Source organism: Doryrhamphus excisus, linkage group LG3, assembly GCF_037039965.1.
Source record: "Doryrhamphus excisus strain RoL-2023G ecotype Guam linkage group LG3, RoL_Dexc_Guam_v1.1, whole genome shotgun sequence".
In the NCBI taxonomy this organism is placed as follows: Eukaryota; Metazoa; Chordata; class Actinopteri; order Syngnathiformes; family Syngnathidae; genus Doryrhamphus; species Doryrhamphus excisus.
The window spans coordinates 22,928,351-22,942,733 of NC_136359.1; the positions used below are offsets into that span (position 1 = coordinate 22,928,351).

A 14,383-nucleotide genomic window follows, 5' to 3' on the forward strand; every position below is an offset into this window, starting at 1 on the left:
CTACTGTGTAGTTGCTATGTATCTTCAAACAGACAGAGATAATCATGTATCTCAGGGGAATGGAGTGAGAAAAGAAAAGCTCAGGGCATCCAAGGCTGAACAAAGAAGAAGGAGACAGCCAGGTAGCACTTGACACATCAAACAGCAACATTTATATTATTACATTTCGGCGTGAATGCTTAACAAACATTTAGAGGACTCTAGCTAATATGTAATTTTGACTATAATAATAATAATCGTTTGTCTTTTTAATTGTAATGTATTTTTTGTTGCATATCCGTAACAGTTTTATGTTTGTCTACTGGGCGCTTAGCGCCCTCTTCAGGTTTGAGGTGGTATGACAGGGCCAATAGTGCTTAAATTGATACCTTTTTTTTTACTGGAAAATATTCATAGACTTTCTTTATTGTCATTGCACAATAACACAGCAGTGAAATTGCCAACGAAATAATAATAAATAATAACAATATAATAAATAAATAATAACAATAACAAAATACTAACAATAACAATGTGGAAAATAAATAGACATCAAATATGAACAACAATGTACATTCAGGCTCATTGAGTAATTTTATGATTTGGACTTTTTATTTGTTGATCACTGAGATTTTATACAAACAAAATATATTTACTTCTAACAAACTTGTGTGATCAATTTAACAATACAACAATATCAACATGGTGTCAGTCTTTGTAGTTTTCTAAGCAGAAACACATTCATGACCATGAATGCATGATACTGCTCTGTGCAATGGATGCAGTGTTTCTTTGGTGCTTCCATCGGTAACCACAGACAGGCGATTGGAAGCCGAGCATGTCAGCGGATGATGCTAGTAACCAGTTTTTAGCATCCTGCTGAGTCACTGCCATCCCACACCCCTCCCCATCTCTTAAACATTCTGACAGCACACACTGCAAGGCAAGCCGCAACGTCACCCATACTCCATTACTATCCAAAAACTCAGGGAGATGCTTGTGCATTTTATGTGTGTACTTATTGAAGGACAATGATGAACTTTTTCTATTTCAATGAGGTACCTAAGATGGTACCTAAGATTGAAGATACCAATGATGCTTTGGTACTCCTGGGTGCAGGGGAGCAGTTATATTTGGTTTAGTCAAAAATAAAATTATTTAACATTATTGTTCGCGGGGGTGCTGGAGCCTATCCCAGCTGTCTTCGGGCGAGAGGCGGGGTACACCGTGGACAGGTCGCCAGCCAATCACAGGGCACATATAGACAAACAACCATTCACACTCACATTCATACCTATGGACAATTTGGAGTCCATGTTTTTGGAATGTGGGAGGAAACCGGAGTACATGGGGGAGAACATGCAAACTCCACAGAGATGGAATCGAACCTAGGTCTCCTAGATGTGTGGCCTATGCGTCTAGCCCAATTCCAATATAATGTAAAATGTAAATAAAATTGCAAATTCAGTAACTTATAACTAAAAAATAACATCCATAAAATTGCCTTTAACTATAAAAATAAATGACATGAGCCAGAAATTATGTTTTTACGTTGTATTCTTACCTGTATTTTTGAATGTTTTTTTTAAACTGTCAATCAAAAAACAAAAAAATAATGTTAATACAATTTAATGTAAATACAATTGCAGATGGATAGTAACTTTAATTATTTGTGTTGCATTTATACATGTAGTTTTAATTATAAATAATAAAAAATAAGATTAGAACACCTTTTAAAAGTTACCCTGCATTATTATATATTGTTTTTCTATGGTTGGGATATTTAAGAATATTTTTATTACAATTACAAAAATAACTCAACCAAAATTGCCTTCAATTAGCTATTTACATTAGCCAGAAAATATTATTTACCTTTTATCCTTACATGTTTTTTTTACTGTAGAGTTGAAAACTTTAAAAAAGTAAATTACATTAAAAAAATAAATTAATATATAGTGTAATAAATTTGACTTTGTCCAAAATAAAATGTAAACATGGTTTGCACATTTAACAATAAGCAAAATTAACAACCCTACAGTGGGATATTTAACAATAATTTAAATAAATTAGCAAATTCAACAACTTCAACTTAAAAAAAAACTTAAACAAAATGTCCTTCAACTGACATCACAATAAATGCCAGAAATTCTCTGTTAGACTGTATTTCATTGTGAAATCTCAAAATCAACAAACATTAGAAAACCAAAAATATATATTTTTTGAAGATGTAGATTAGAAAACCTATAAACAAACAAAAAAAAGTTGGAAAAAAATTCTGTTCAAAGAAGATAAAAAAGATGAAAATGTATAGCCAATATAATATTCATGTATTACTTGTATAATCATGAAATGGTGATGAATAAAAAATGTGCTGCATGTAAAATACGTGGACCTTTGCCTGAGTGGATTGACTTACAATACAATAAAATTGATTATACAGTAAAGTCTCGTTATATCGATATTGTCGGGAGTCGGAAAAAATATCGATATAACCGGACTGTCGATATATCCGATCCTGCGCCGAACTGCATTAAAAGTGGGCAATAATGCACTCGACATTGTTCTATAGTATAGAACAATGTCGAGCAGCTTAAATCAATCTTTGCTTAAGGATTTCCATCACCAGAGCGCAGCACACACACCGATTCCCGCACTTCCTGGTTCACAGGTCATGCTCAACCCGCCCCACATAGCTGGCCAAACACATGCCTGCAACAGAAGAACCAACTGCGTTCGTGGTTTCTCTCGAACGAACCACGAACGCCAGCATGTACATATGAAAAACATTGATTATTGCAATCGATAAAAAGATATCTGAATACAACACAATTAAATACATGTATTTGTACGCTTGTGTCTTCGTTGGAATAGGTGTGTATGCTATGTCAGTTGGTTCTTCTGTTGCAGGCATGTATTTGGCCAGCTATGTGGAGCGGGTTGAGCATGACCTGTGAACCAGGAAGTGCGGGAATCGGTGTGTGTGTGCTGCGCTCTGGTGGTGGAAGTGTGAAAAATAAAGTTGACTGGAAGCAGCCGTTCGCCGTGTTCTTTTTTTGGTATTGAAATCCTTAAGCAAAGATTGATTTAAGCTGCTTTTGTATCGATATAAGCAGACCAAATTGGCTGGCGGGAGATGAAAAGGGCATCGTAGTAACCGAATTATCATAATAACCGGGTATCGTACTAACGGAACTAATTATATCATAAAAGACTAGAAATTTGCCGGGAAATGAAAATAGTATCGTAATAAGCAGTAATTCGTTATAACCGATATCGATATAAGGAGACTTTACTGTCATCTGTTTTTGCATGACTTTGCGTTGTGTTCAGTGCACAGATTTGAAGTGGTGCAGTGTGTGTGTGTGTGTGTTTGTGTGTGTAGGGGTGTGGCCTCTCACTCTGGATAAGAACCAAAGCCACGCAGAGACACCTTACTTCCCTTCAATGTCACACGACTAATATTTGTTGACATTTTGAGCGCGGGGCTACAAGTCAAGAACATGTGGCTATTGAAATGTTGAATATTGAAATGTTCCATGACATGCTATTATGATATTTATGATATTTATGTTCATGTGTAACCTTTTTTTTTGCATTACCATCACGTGTTTATATGTGCGGGGGGGAGCATTTTCACAAGTCTCCATGCAGAGGTGGAGATAGGCGAGGGTGGGGGCTGCTTGACTGCAGCATACAATGTGGTGCACAGCTGTATGGACCCCCCCCTCCCCTTCTACAAGGACAGCAGAGAGCTCCAATGACAATGTTGAACTAATGTATAGGGATGCCATACACGCATCCATGAAGTGTTACCTTATTAATATATATGTATATATATTAATATATTAACTGAGATGTAACAGGATACAGAAGAGAGGTGCTGAATGAGTAAGTTTTTGGCTCCCTGGAGGATAGGAGGTATTGTGCATGAGCTTGCAGGTTTCCCCCCCCACAGCCTCCCCTCTGCACCCACCCATCCATCCCATCTCCTCTCTTGTCCCTGCGTCAGATGATGCGCAGGCGCGCTGGCTATAAAAGCACCCGTCCCGGACCAAACTTCTCACTTTTCTTCTCACAACCTCCACTTCCCGGCAGAGACCAGCTAAGCAGCCGCAAAGATGAGTTACTCCAGCGAGGTGTACAGCAGCAGCTCCTATCGTAAGATCTTCGGTGATGCTCCACGAGCGGGTCGTGCGGGTCTGGGCGGCGGCAGCATCAGCAGCAGCCCGTCCCGAGTTCACACCTCCGGGTACCGCAGCCGCACCTACGGGCCCCCGTCAGTGATGTCCACCGCCAGCTACCGCAGGAGCGCGGCGCCCGGCAGGGTTTTCTCCTCCTCCATGCAGGACTCCCTGATGGACCTGACTCAGTCCACGGCGGTCACCAACGAGCTCAAGATCATCCGCACCAACGAGAAGGAGCAGCTGCAGGGGCTCAACGACCGATTCGTGTCCTTCATCGAGAAGGTGCACAACCTGGAGCAGCAGAACAAAGTCCTGGAGGCGGAGGTGACCTTGCTCCGGCAGCGCAACAGCGAGCCTTCGCGCCTGCACGAGCTCTACGAGCAGGAGATCCGGGAGCTCCGCGCCCGCGTGGAGGAGCTGACCCACGAGAAGAGCCAGATGCACCTGGACTGCGTGCAGATGAGCGAAGCCCTGGAGCGCCTGCGCGAGAAGCTCGACGAGGAGGCCAGGCTGAGAGAAGAAGCCGAGAACGCCCTGAAGGGCTACCGGAAGGACGTGGACGACGCCACCCTGGCGCGCCTGGAGCTGGAGAAGAAAGTGGAGTCGCTCCTGGATGAGATCGCCTTCCTGCGGAAAGTTCACGAGGAGGAGCTGCAGGAGTTGCAGTCGTCGCTGCAGGCCACTCAGGTACCCACGCACGTAACACACGTCAACGTTATATTGTAGTACAACGTTGTATATTGCACCGTAGTACTTTTATATACACTCGCCCGGCTCTTTAGGAGTACTTTCCCCGCATGCGCACTGGCTAATTTATGGCCCTGCAGTCTCACCCCTTCCCCTTGAAAACTTATATTAACTGTCTTTGTATAAAATAAAATTTAAATGTTCTGTTTTGGCTAAAAAAACAATCAAATGTAATGTATAAGAGAAAATAATTGAGTACAAAGTATTATTTTGTGTTAGTTTATCAGACTATTTTGCAGTAATGTTATTGCAAATATCCCTAAGGACATACATGGTCATTGTGCTGTGAGGCATTCAATGTCATTTGTTTCGACTCCACTACAGTGTTATCTGATTTAGCTCTAATTTTTTTTTTTTTTACTACAGTAAAGTATCACTGTAGTATTGATGTGGGGATGGTAATGAAGATTAAGATTAAGATATGCCTTTATTCGTCCCAATTTGTAATATGGTAATCAGGAAAAACAAACATTAAAACCACAAAAACAACAGCAAAAATGGGGAAATCAGCAGTGATTGTATCAGAATAAAGTCAAAATATGAACAGAAAAAAAATTAATTAGAAAACATTTAAATTTGATGAGAATAAGGTGATGTTATGAGGGAAAATAATGCAGTTTTAGTACCATAAAGCTGAAATATTAAATAAAAAAGATTTATTATTTTATTAATACTCATATTATTTGTAATTGATCATTACACGAAAGAAGGAGGGGAAGGGAGAGTGGGGAGAAAAATCATACTTGGGTGTGGTCCCCCCAAGTAGCAGGAGTCAAGTCAACCTTTTGACTTGACATAGTATTCAACACAGTATTAAAAGTGTGTATTTTTTCAGTCTATAACAATAATACTGTTTATTATGTTGCATAATTCAGTGTGTCAACAGCTTTGGTGAGTCAGGGTAACTTATAGTGGAATCAATACATTGAATATGCAGCAGAGAGGGATGGTTGCCGGGTAGATTTCTCCAGGGTTTTGTCGCCTTCTGGCAGGCAGTTTTACTGCCGTGTAAGCGATTGACGGCGTAGCGCAAGATGCTTGAGTCAGCGGTCTTCCGTGGCAGAGCAGTGCACCTTTTTTTTTTGGTTTCTGGGAGTGTTAAAGACCTGCCTCACTGTTACTGCTTTTCTGCTCTTTTTGGGAGTGCCGTAAAAATAAAACAGGAGTTACTTACAAAAAAAAAACACCAACCAGTCATACATGGCACTTCCACATCACGAGTATAGAGCTGCAACAATAAATCGACAAATTGATTATTAGTTTATTATCAAATTTATTGCCAACTGTATTGGTATTACATTAATTAGCCATTTTAGGACCTCGGCTTTGTATTTTTTTTTTATTAGCCCACACATTCTAAAAATATAATTTAACAAGAACATTTAAAGGACTCAAGCCAAAAATCAGTATGTGGATCAAAAAAAATCCGATGAGGCGACTCCGCAATCAGGAAAAAGCCGAAAGAAAATGAACATTAAAACCACAAAAACAACAGCAAAAATGGGGAAAATCAGCAGTGATTGTATCAGAATAAAGTCAAAATATGAACAGAAAAAAAATTAATGAGAAAACATTTGAATTTTATGAGAATAAGGTGATGTTATGAGGGAAAATAATGCAATTTTAGTACCATAAAGCTGAAATATTAAATGAAAAAGATGTTATTTTTTAATCCTCATAATGTTATCAGAGACAAACAAAACAACAAGTAATTTTTTAATTTTTGCTAAATTTGGTTGCATAGGTCTATGAGAATAAAGTCAGAAATATTATGGGAATAAAGTCAAAATTACTGGAAAATATTTACAAGGAGAAAGTTGAAATACTGTAGTTGGAAAATTAATTAAAAAAAATAACATCAGGAAAAAATATCTGTAAGTTCACAAGAATAAAGTCAAAATTCTAAAAATATATGAGAATTTTATGAGAATAACTGGTAATAAAATAAAATTTTAAATAATAAATAATAAAATAATGTCCTTTATGTTGCATAAAATTGAAATATTAAAGTAAAATAATTCATTAAAAAAACATGTAAAATGATGAGAAATGAACAAAACAAATATAGTGGTACTTTAGGTAGGTTAAATTAGGTTGGTGAAAAGTTGTAATATTATGAGAATAAGTCGAAATATTATGGGAAAAATGTCATAATATTATGAAAAGAATATTTCAAATATGGGAGAAAAAAAGCAAAGAGCGACCTTCATACTAATAATACGCTTTTTCACGTACATCACACAGCTGAGATGCAGTTTTTTCTTCACATACAGTGAAGAAAATAAGTATTTGAACACCCTGCTATTTTGCTATTTCTCCCACTTAGAAATCATGGAGGGGTCTGAAATTTTCATCGTAGGTGCATGTCCACTGTGAGAGAGATAAACTAAAAAGAAAAATCCAGAAATCACAATGCATGATTTTTTAACAATTTATTTGTGTGATACAGCTGCTAATAAGTATTTGAACACCTGAGAAAATGAATGTTAATATTTGGTACAGTAGCTTTTGTTTGCTATTACAGAGGTCAAACGTTTCCTGTAGTTTTTCACCAGGTTTGCACACACTGCAGGAGGGATCTTGGCCCACTCCTCCACACAGATCTTCTCTAGATCAGTCAGGTTTCTGGGCTGTCGCTGAGAAACACGGAGTTTGAGCTCCCTCCAAAGATTTTCGATTGGGTTCAGGTCTGGAGACTGGCTGGGCCATGCTAGAACCTTGATATGCTTCTTACGGAGCCACTCCTTGGTTTTCCTGGCTGTGTGCTTCGGGTCGTTGTCGTGTTGGAAGACCCAGCCACGACCCATCTTCAATGCTCTGACAGAGGGAAGGAGGTTGTTCCCCAAAATCTCACAATACACGGCCCCAGTCATCCTCTCTTTAATGCAGTGCACTCGTCCTGTCCCATGTGCAGAAAAACACCCCCAAAGCATGATGCTACCACCCCCATGCTTCACAGTAGGGATGGTGTTCTTCGGATTGTACTCTTCATTCTTCTTCCTCCAAACACGCTTATTGGAATTATGACCAAAAAGTTCTATTTTGGTCTCATCTGACCATAAAACTTTCTCCCATGACTCCTCTGTATCATCCAAATGGTCATATGCAAACTTAAGACGGGCCTTGACATGTGCTGGTTTAAGCAGGGGAACCTTTCGTGCCATGCATGATTTCACATCATGACGTCTTAGTGTATTACCTACAGTAACCTTGGAAACGGTGGTCCCAGCTCTTTTCAGGTCATTGACCAAGTCCTGTCGTGTAGTTCTGGGCTGATTCCTCACCTTTCTTAGAATCATTGAGACCCCACGAGGTGATATCTTGCATGGGGCTCCACTCCGATTGAGATTGACCGTCATGTTTAGCTTCTTCCATTTTCTAATGATAGCTCCAACAGTGGACCTTTTTTCACCAAGCTGCTTGGTAATTGCTCCGTAGCCCTTTCCAGCCTTGTGGAGGTGTACAATTTTGTCTCTGGTGTCTTTGGACAGCTCTTTGGTCTTCGCCATGTTACAAGTTAAAGTCTTACTGATTGTATGGGGTGGACAGGTGTCTTTATGCAGCTAACGACCTCAAACAGGTGCATCTGATTCAGGATGATACATGGAGCGCAGGTGGACTTCTAATGGGCAGACTAACAGGTCTTTCAGGGTCAGAATTCTAGATGATACACAGGTGTTCAAATACTTATTTGCAGCTGTATCACACAAATAAATTGTTAAAAAATCATGCATTGTGATTTCTGGATTTTTCTTTTTAGTTTATCTCTCTCACAGTGGACATGCACCTACGATGAAAATTTCAGACCCCTCCATGATTTCTAAGTGGGAGAAATAGCAAAATAGCAGGGTGTTCAAATACTTATTTTCTTCACTGTATACTGTGTATAATCGATCACTCGATTAATCGAAACAAATTGCAGGCCTACAAGAGTATCGTACAACTTTGTAAACATACAAGTCAGAACAGGAAATGCATGATAACTAAACAGAAGAACCCTGAAAACTCTCTTATGTCCAGGTGTCAGTGGAGATGGACATGAGCAAACCGGACCTGGCGGCGGCCCTGAAGGACATCAGGGCCCAGTATGAGAACCTGTCATGCAGGAACCAGGCGCAGGCAGAGGAATGGTATCGCTCCAAGTTTGCAACCGTGACTGAGGCTGCAGCTCGCAACCAGGATGCCATCAAGCACTCCAAGGAGGAACTGACCGAGTACCGCAGGCAGGTGCAGGCCCGCACCTTGGAGATTGAGGCCCTCCGGGGCCACAATGAGGCCCTGGAGAGGCAGATTGCTGAGATGGAGGACCGCCATAACGGTGAAATTGGAGACATGCAGGTACGTGGATAGGTTGCACACGCAATGCTTTTGTGGAAGACCACCACCCAAGTCTTTAAACGTCATGACGTTATGTGTGTGCTTGTAGGACACCATTCAGCAACTGGAGGCTGCACTGCGCAGCACCAAAGGAGAAATGTCCCGTCACCTACGGGAATACCAGGATCTGCTCAATGTCAAAATGGCGCTGGACATTGAAATTGCTGCTTACAGGTTTGCTGAAGTACTCTTTACTGTTTAATGCTCGGTTTCAAAAGGCGTGGTAAGACTGCCCCTTTGTGATGTCACAGAGGGGTGGACTTCCTTATATGGGCGCGGCTGTAAGCTTGATAAATAGGTGCAGATTCTGGAAGTACTAGCATGCTAGCATATCCCGTGTAGCTGCTCTACAGGACTCCACAACTCAATACAAAGGGACGGAAAAATGTGCATAATCTGTCCCATTTAAGAGTAGAACGTTTCAATAGAATATGAACTGAATATACTGAATATATATATAAATTAAAAAATATTTAATACTAATTTAATATTAATTTAGTATTAATTTAATATTAAATTAATAATAATTTAATATTAATTTAATATTAATTCAATATTAATTCTATATTAATTTAATATTAATTTAATATTAAATTAAAATGTATTAATTTAATATAAATGATAAATTAAACGGATAAATGAACATTAATGTTACTTTTGCATTCATTGAAGATGGGATTGTTGATAAATACACAATATCAACAATTGCTGATGTTGCAGCAAAGTCAACTTGGACACCACCTTCTTGTTTTGCTATGACTTCTTTGTTGAGTTTAGTGTTTCTTCCTTTTTTAAAAAAAATCAAAATGCTAACACTTCCCAATGTTCTTTGGCTTCATTTTGGGTTACTTTGCAGCCTTAATCAATACGAAAAGCAACATGGACACCACCTTCCTGTTTTGCTATGAGTTATTTGTTGAGTTTAGTCTTTCTTCCTTTTTTAAAAAAATCTAAATGCTGACACTTCCAATGTTCTTTGGCTTAATTTTGGGTTACTTTGCAGCCGTAATCAATACGAAAAGCAACATGGACACTACCTTCCTGTTTTGCTATGAGTTATTTGTTGAGTTTAGTATTTCTTTAAAAAAAAAATCAAAATGCAACACTTCCAATGTTCTTTGGCTTCATTTTGGGTTACTTTGCAGCCGTAATCAATACGAAAAGCAACATGGACACCACCTTCCTGTTTTGCTATGAGTTATTTGTTGAATTTAGTAGTGTTGCTTCCTTTTTTTAACAAATCAAAATGCTGACACTTCCAATGTTCTTTGGCTTCATTTTGGGTTACTTTGCAGCCGTAATCAATATGAAAAGCAACATGGACACCACCTTCCTGTTTTGCTATGAGTTATTTGTTGAATTTAGTATTTATTCCTTTTTTAAAAAATTTAAATGCTGACACTTCCAATGTTTTTTGGCTTCATTTTGGGTTACTTTGCAGCCGTAATCAATACAAAAAGCAACCTGAGGTGAGAAACACAATTGAATTCAAGAAATAACTTATGGCAAAACCCATAGGTGGTGTCTGTGTTGATATCACGGCCACATCGTGCCAGCCAACAATCGGGTCTTGAATGAAGGTAAAACTAACCTTAAATGTTCATTTATCCCTGCGAGAGGCAAGGTACACCCTGGACTGGTCGCCAGCCAATCACAGGGCACAAAATATTTTCCTTTTTAGCGGTATGCTTCCAAGTAGTTTCATTCTTTTTACCACAACTAAATTATATCCAATTTTCCACCTACGGAGGAAAACAAAATGGCTATTTTTGGTTATATCGAGTTCCAACGTAATAGCGACAAATCTGTCCTTGACTTGTCTTTGCAGGAAGCTGCTGGAAGGCGAGGAGTGCCGCCTCAGCACCGTCGGCGGCGCCATGGTCCAGTCCGGTTACCCGGGCTTCTCCTACATGTCATCCCGCACATACTCCTTAGGAGCATACCGGAAGTCTAAGCCTGAAGAGGAGGAAGAAGAAGAAGAGAAGGAGGATGAGGATGACGGGGAGGAGAACGACGACGACGAGGGCGAGGATGAAGACGAGGGAGTCGACCAGGAGGGAGGTGAAGGCGAGGAAGAAGAAGAAGAGGAAGAAGAGGAGGAAAAGCCAAAAGAGAAGGATGACAAGGAGAAGAAGAAGGAGACCCCCACTGGGAAGACCAGCAAGAACTAAAACCGCTTACGTAGCATCACCAGCATCACCACATCTCATCGACCATGCTTATTATCTCATACGGTTGCATCATCCATTTGCAAAAAATGCTGAATCAGCAGAAACGTGGGATCCGGTAAAAGCTAGCATGACGATACTTTTCCTTGTCGGCAAATATTGTGCCATTTCTGAACAACAAGAGCAATCAAAACCTTCGACTAGCACACACGAGCACACAGACTTGACAGCCACGCCAACGTTTTACGGTGCTATGTGATTTTTCACAGATAAAAGTTGGCCGACATTTTTATCCGAGCACGATCAGCTCAAAACGTAAACATAATTAATTAAGTCCGTCCATTCATTGCTCTCTTTTTGTCAAAAACACAGCAATAACGCCAATCAAAAAACGTTTTTTTGAATGCAAGTGCAGGTTATAGTCAATATCACCGTGCAGGGGTGCCGCATTAAGGTACCTCCAAAATTGGTTTGGCTCAACGTATTGTATAGTTTGGCTGCATCCCTTGTTTCCATGCGTCATGTTCCACCATCTTATTCAAAACAAACATGACCATATATTTTATGTTGAATGTAGCCAACGGGAGTGTGGATGAGCGGCAGGCAGCTGACCGTGACACTGATAGTCCTCCACTGTGACTGCAAGTGGCAGGTGGGTCACGGTTCTGCAGTGTACACAAGGGCTATTTTCACCCTAACCCCCTTTCCTTATTACTTTACCTTGAACCGTTAGTAACCGCCGTTCATTAACTCATTCATCATTTTCGCGTCTCTTCGACGAATGCATGGCCTGATTCTGCAATTTGGAAATCCTGATTTGCTTGTTGTCGTGTGTTCAATTTCAACTTGCCTTAACCGTAACCGTAACTGAAATGCAACAATCACATTGTAATAGTTTTCCGGGGGGGGGGGGGAGAAGAATGCTACATACATAAATGTGACTGTACATGCTGCTCCTATCATGCAGTGATATTTCTCTCAAAAGCCAAATAAAGCTACTAGTGAAGTGTGGGTCGCGAACCAAACAGCTTTTTCCAGATTTCTTATGTGTTATTTTATCACATGATGCGACGTCCGACACCATGTCCACTTAAACGTTGACATTTTTAAAACAATGTGTAGGAATATTACAAAGTTCTGAAATATGACTTGAAGTCTAAATTCGCGACTTCAGGTTAGAGCACATTTCACAACAGGAAGTTGTGCCTTTGGTCACACTGAGTCAAGGCAAAGGCTTCAGGAGGACAGAGGATCAAACTAGCAACCATCAAGTTGGGAAACGACCCCTCTACTTCCAAAGGGGTAAATTTCTATTTTGTCATATCATTAAGCAGCATTGAATATAACTACTGTCTAGTTACACAGCATTAAAACCTGTATACAGTGACTTCCTGTTCAGTGCAAAGAAAGCTTCAAAATAAAAACATGGTGGTATTAGCCTGGATTCTCATACAGAAACTAAATAAATACACCATTTTTTTTACTGAGGTGGTACTCATGCCTAAGATGGAGGATCGAACTAGCAACCATCAAGTTAAGAAACGACCCCTCTACTTCCAAAGGGGTAAATTTCTATTTTGTCATATCATTAAGCAGCATTGAATATAACTGCTGTCTAGTTACACAGCATTAAAACCTGTATACAGTGACTTCCTGTTCAGTGCAAAGAAAGCTTCAAAATAAAAACATGGTGGTATTAGCCTGGATTCTCATACAGAAACTAAATAAATACACCATTTTTTTTACTGAGGTGGTACTCATGCCTAGGATGGAGGATCGAACTAGCAACCATCAAGTTAAGAAACGACCCCTCTACTTCCAAAGGGGTAAATTTCTATTTTGTCATATCATTAAGCAGCATTGAATATAACTACTGTCTAGTTACACAGCATTAAAACCTGTATACAGTGACTTCCTGTTCAGTGCAAAGAAAGCTTCAAAATAAAAACATGGTGGTATTAGCCTGGATTCTAATACAGGAACTATCAAAATACACCTTTTTTTTTTTTTTACTGAGGCGGTACTCATGCCCAGGATGGAGGGTCGAACTAGCAACCATCAAGTTGGGAACCAACCCCTCTACTTCCAAAGGGGTAAATTTTTATTTTGTCATATCATTAAGCAACATTTAATATAACTACTGTCTAATTACACAGCATTAAAACCTGCATATAGTGACTTCCTGTTCAGTGCAAAGAAAGCTTCAAAATAAAATCATGGTGGAATTAGCCTGGATTCTAATACAGGAACTAACAAAATACACCTTTTTTTTAGATAAATAAATAAACAAATCAAGAATAAAGAAAATCAATCAATCAGTAATAAATAAATAAATCTAATAATAATAATAATAAAACGGCAAATAATAAAAACTTAAAAAACCACATATAGTTGGTGGGTAGACAAACTATTTTTTTCAGATTAAAATGAACAAAGCATTATTAGAGCCCTGTAGACATGACAAAACACGACTATAGTCACATTTATACTCTTTTTATTTACAACATATTGCGAAACTGCCGGGTCTTGAGACACATGCTAACTCGCAAACTAGAGAGCTAGCGACCTAAACGGTAGCCTTCAAGTTATTTCCTTTAAACTTAAATAGCCAAAAACTTACCACTTCCACACGGATAGGGAGGATAACTATTAACAGTTATTTAACCTTTAACATGAACATTAATCAAACGTAATAATTTTTTCTGGGTACATGATACCATACAGCATCCATATCAAACTTGCGCGGGCCACACTAACATTAAACTTTCATATCAAGGCGGGGGCCTCAAACTAGTGTCCTGCGGGCCACATTTGGCCCGCGGGCCGTGTGTTTGAGACCACTGATCTACATTTTATTCTAACAATTGCCTGCCTGGTTTTTGAGTGTGTTCCAGCCTTCCAGTGTCAGCGTGATGAACGATGATCTTT

The 14,383-nt window shown here is 39.3% G+C and overlaps 1 protein-coding gene across 2 annotated transcripts; it reads left to right on the forward strand.

Moving 5' to 3' along the window:
• On the forward strand, positions 1 to 12,466 carry neff1 (neuronal intermediate filament family member 1). 2 transcript variants are annotated; one of them, XM_058071478.2, is made up of 5 exons: positions 1 to 122; positions 4,075 to 4,850; positions 8,931 to 9,248; positions 9,337 to 9,461; positions 11,116 to 12,466. In XM_058071478.2, exons 2-5 carry the CDS (start codon positions 4,098 to 4,100, stop codon positions 11,456 to 11,458), a joined length of 1,539 nt encoding a protein of 512 aa, XP_057927461.2. In that variant the 5' UTR covers positions 1 to 122; positions 4,075 to 4,097; the 3' UTR covers positions 11,459 to 12,466. The 2 variants fall into 2 exon arrangements, with proteins under 2 accessions (XP_057927461.2, XP_078645317.1); XM_078789191.1 differs by lacking the exon at positions 1 to 122 and having other exon boundaries at positions 3,966 to 4,850.
• The last annotated feature ends 1,917 nt before the right edge of the window (positions 12,467 to 14,383 follow it).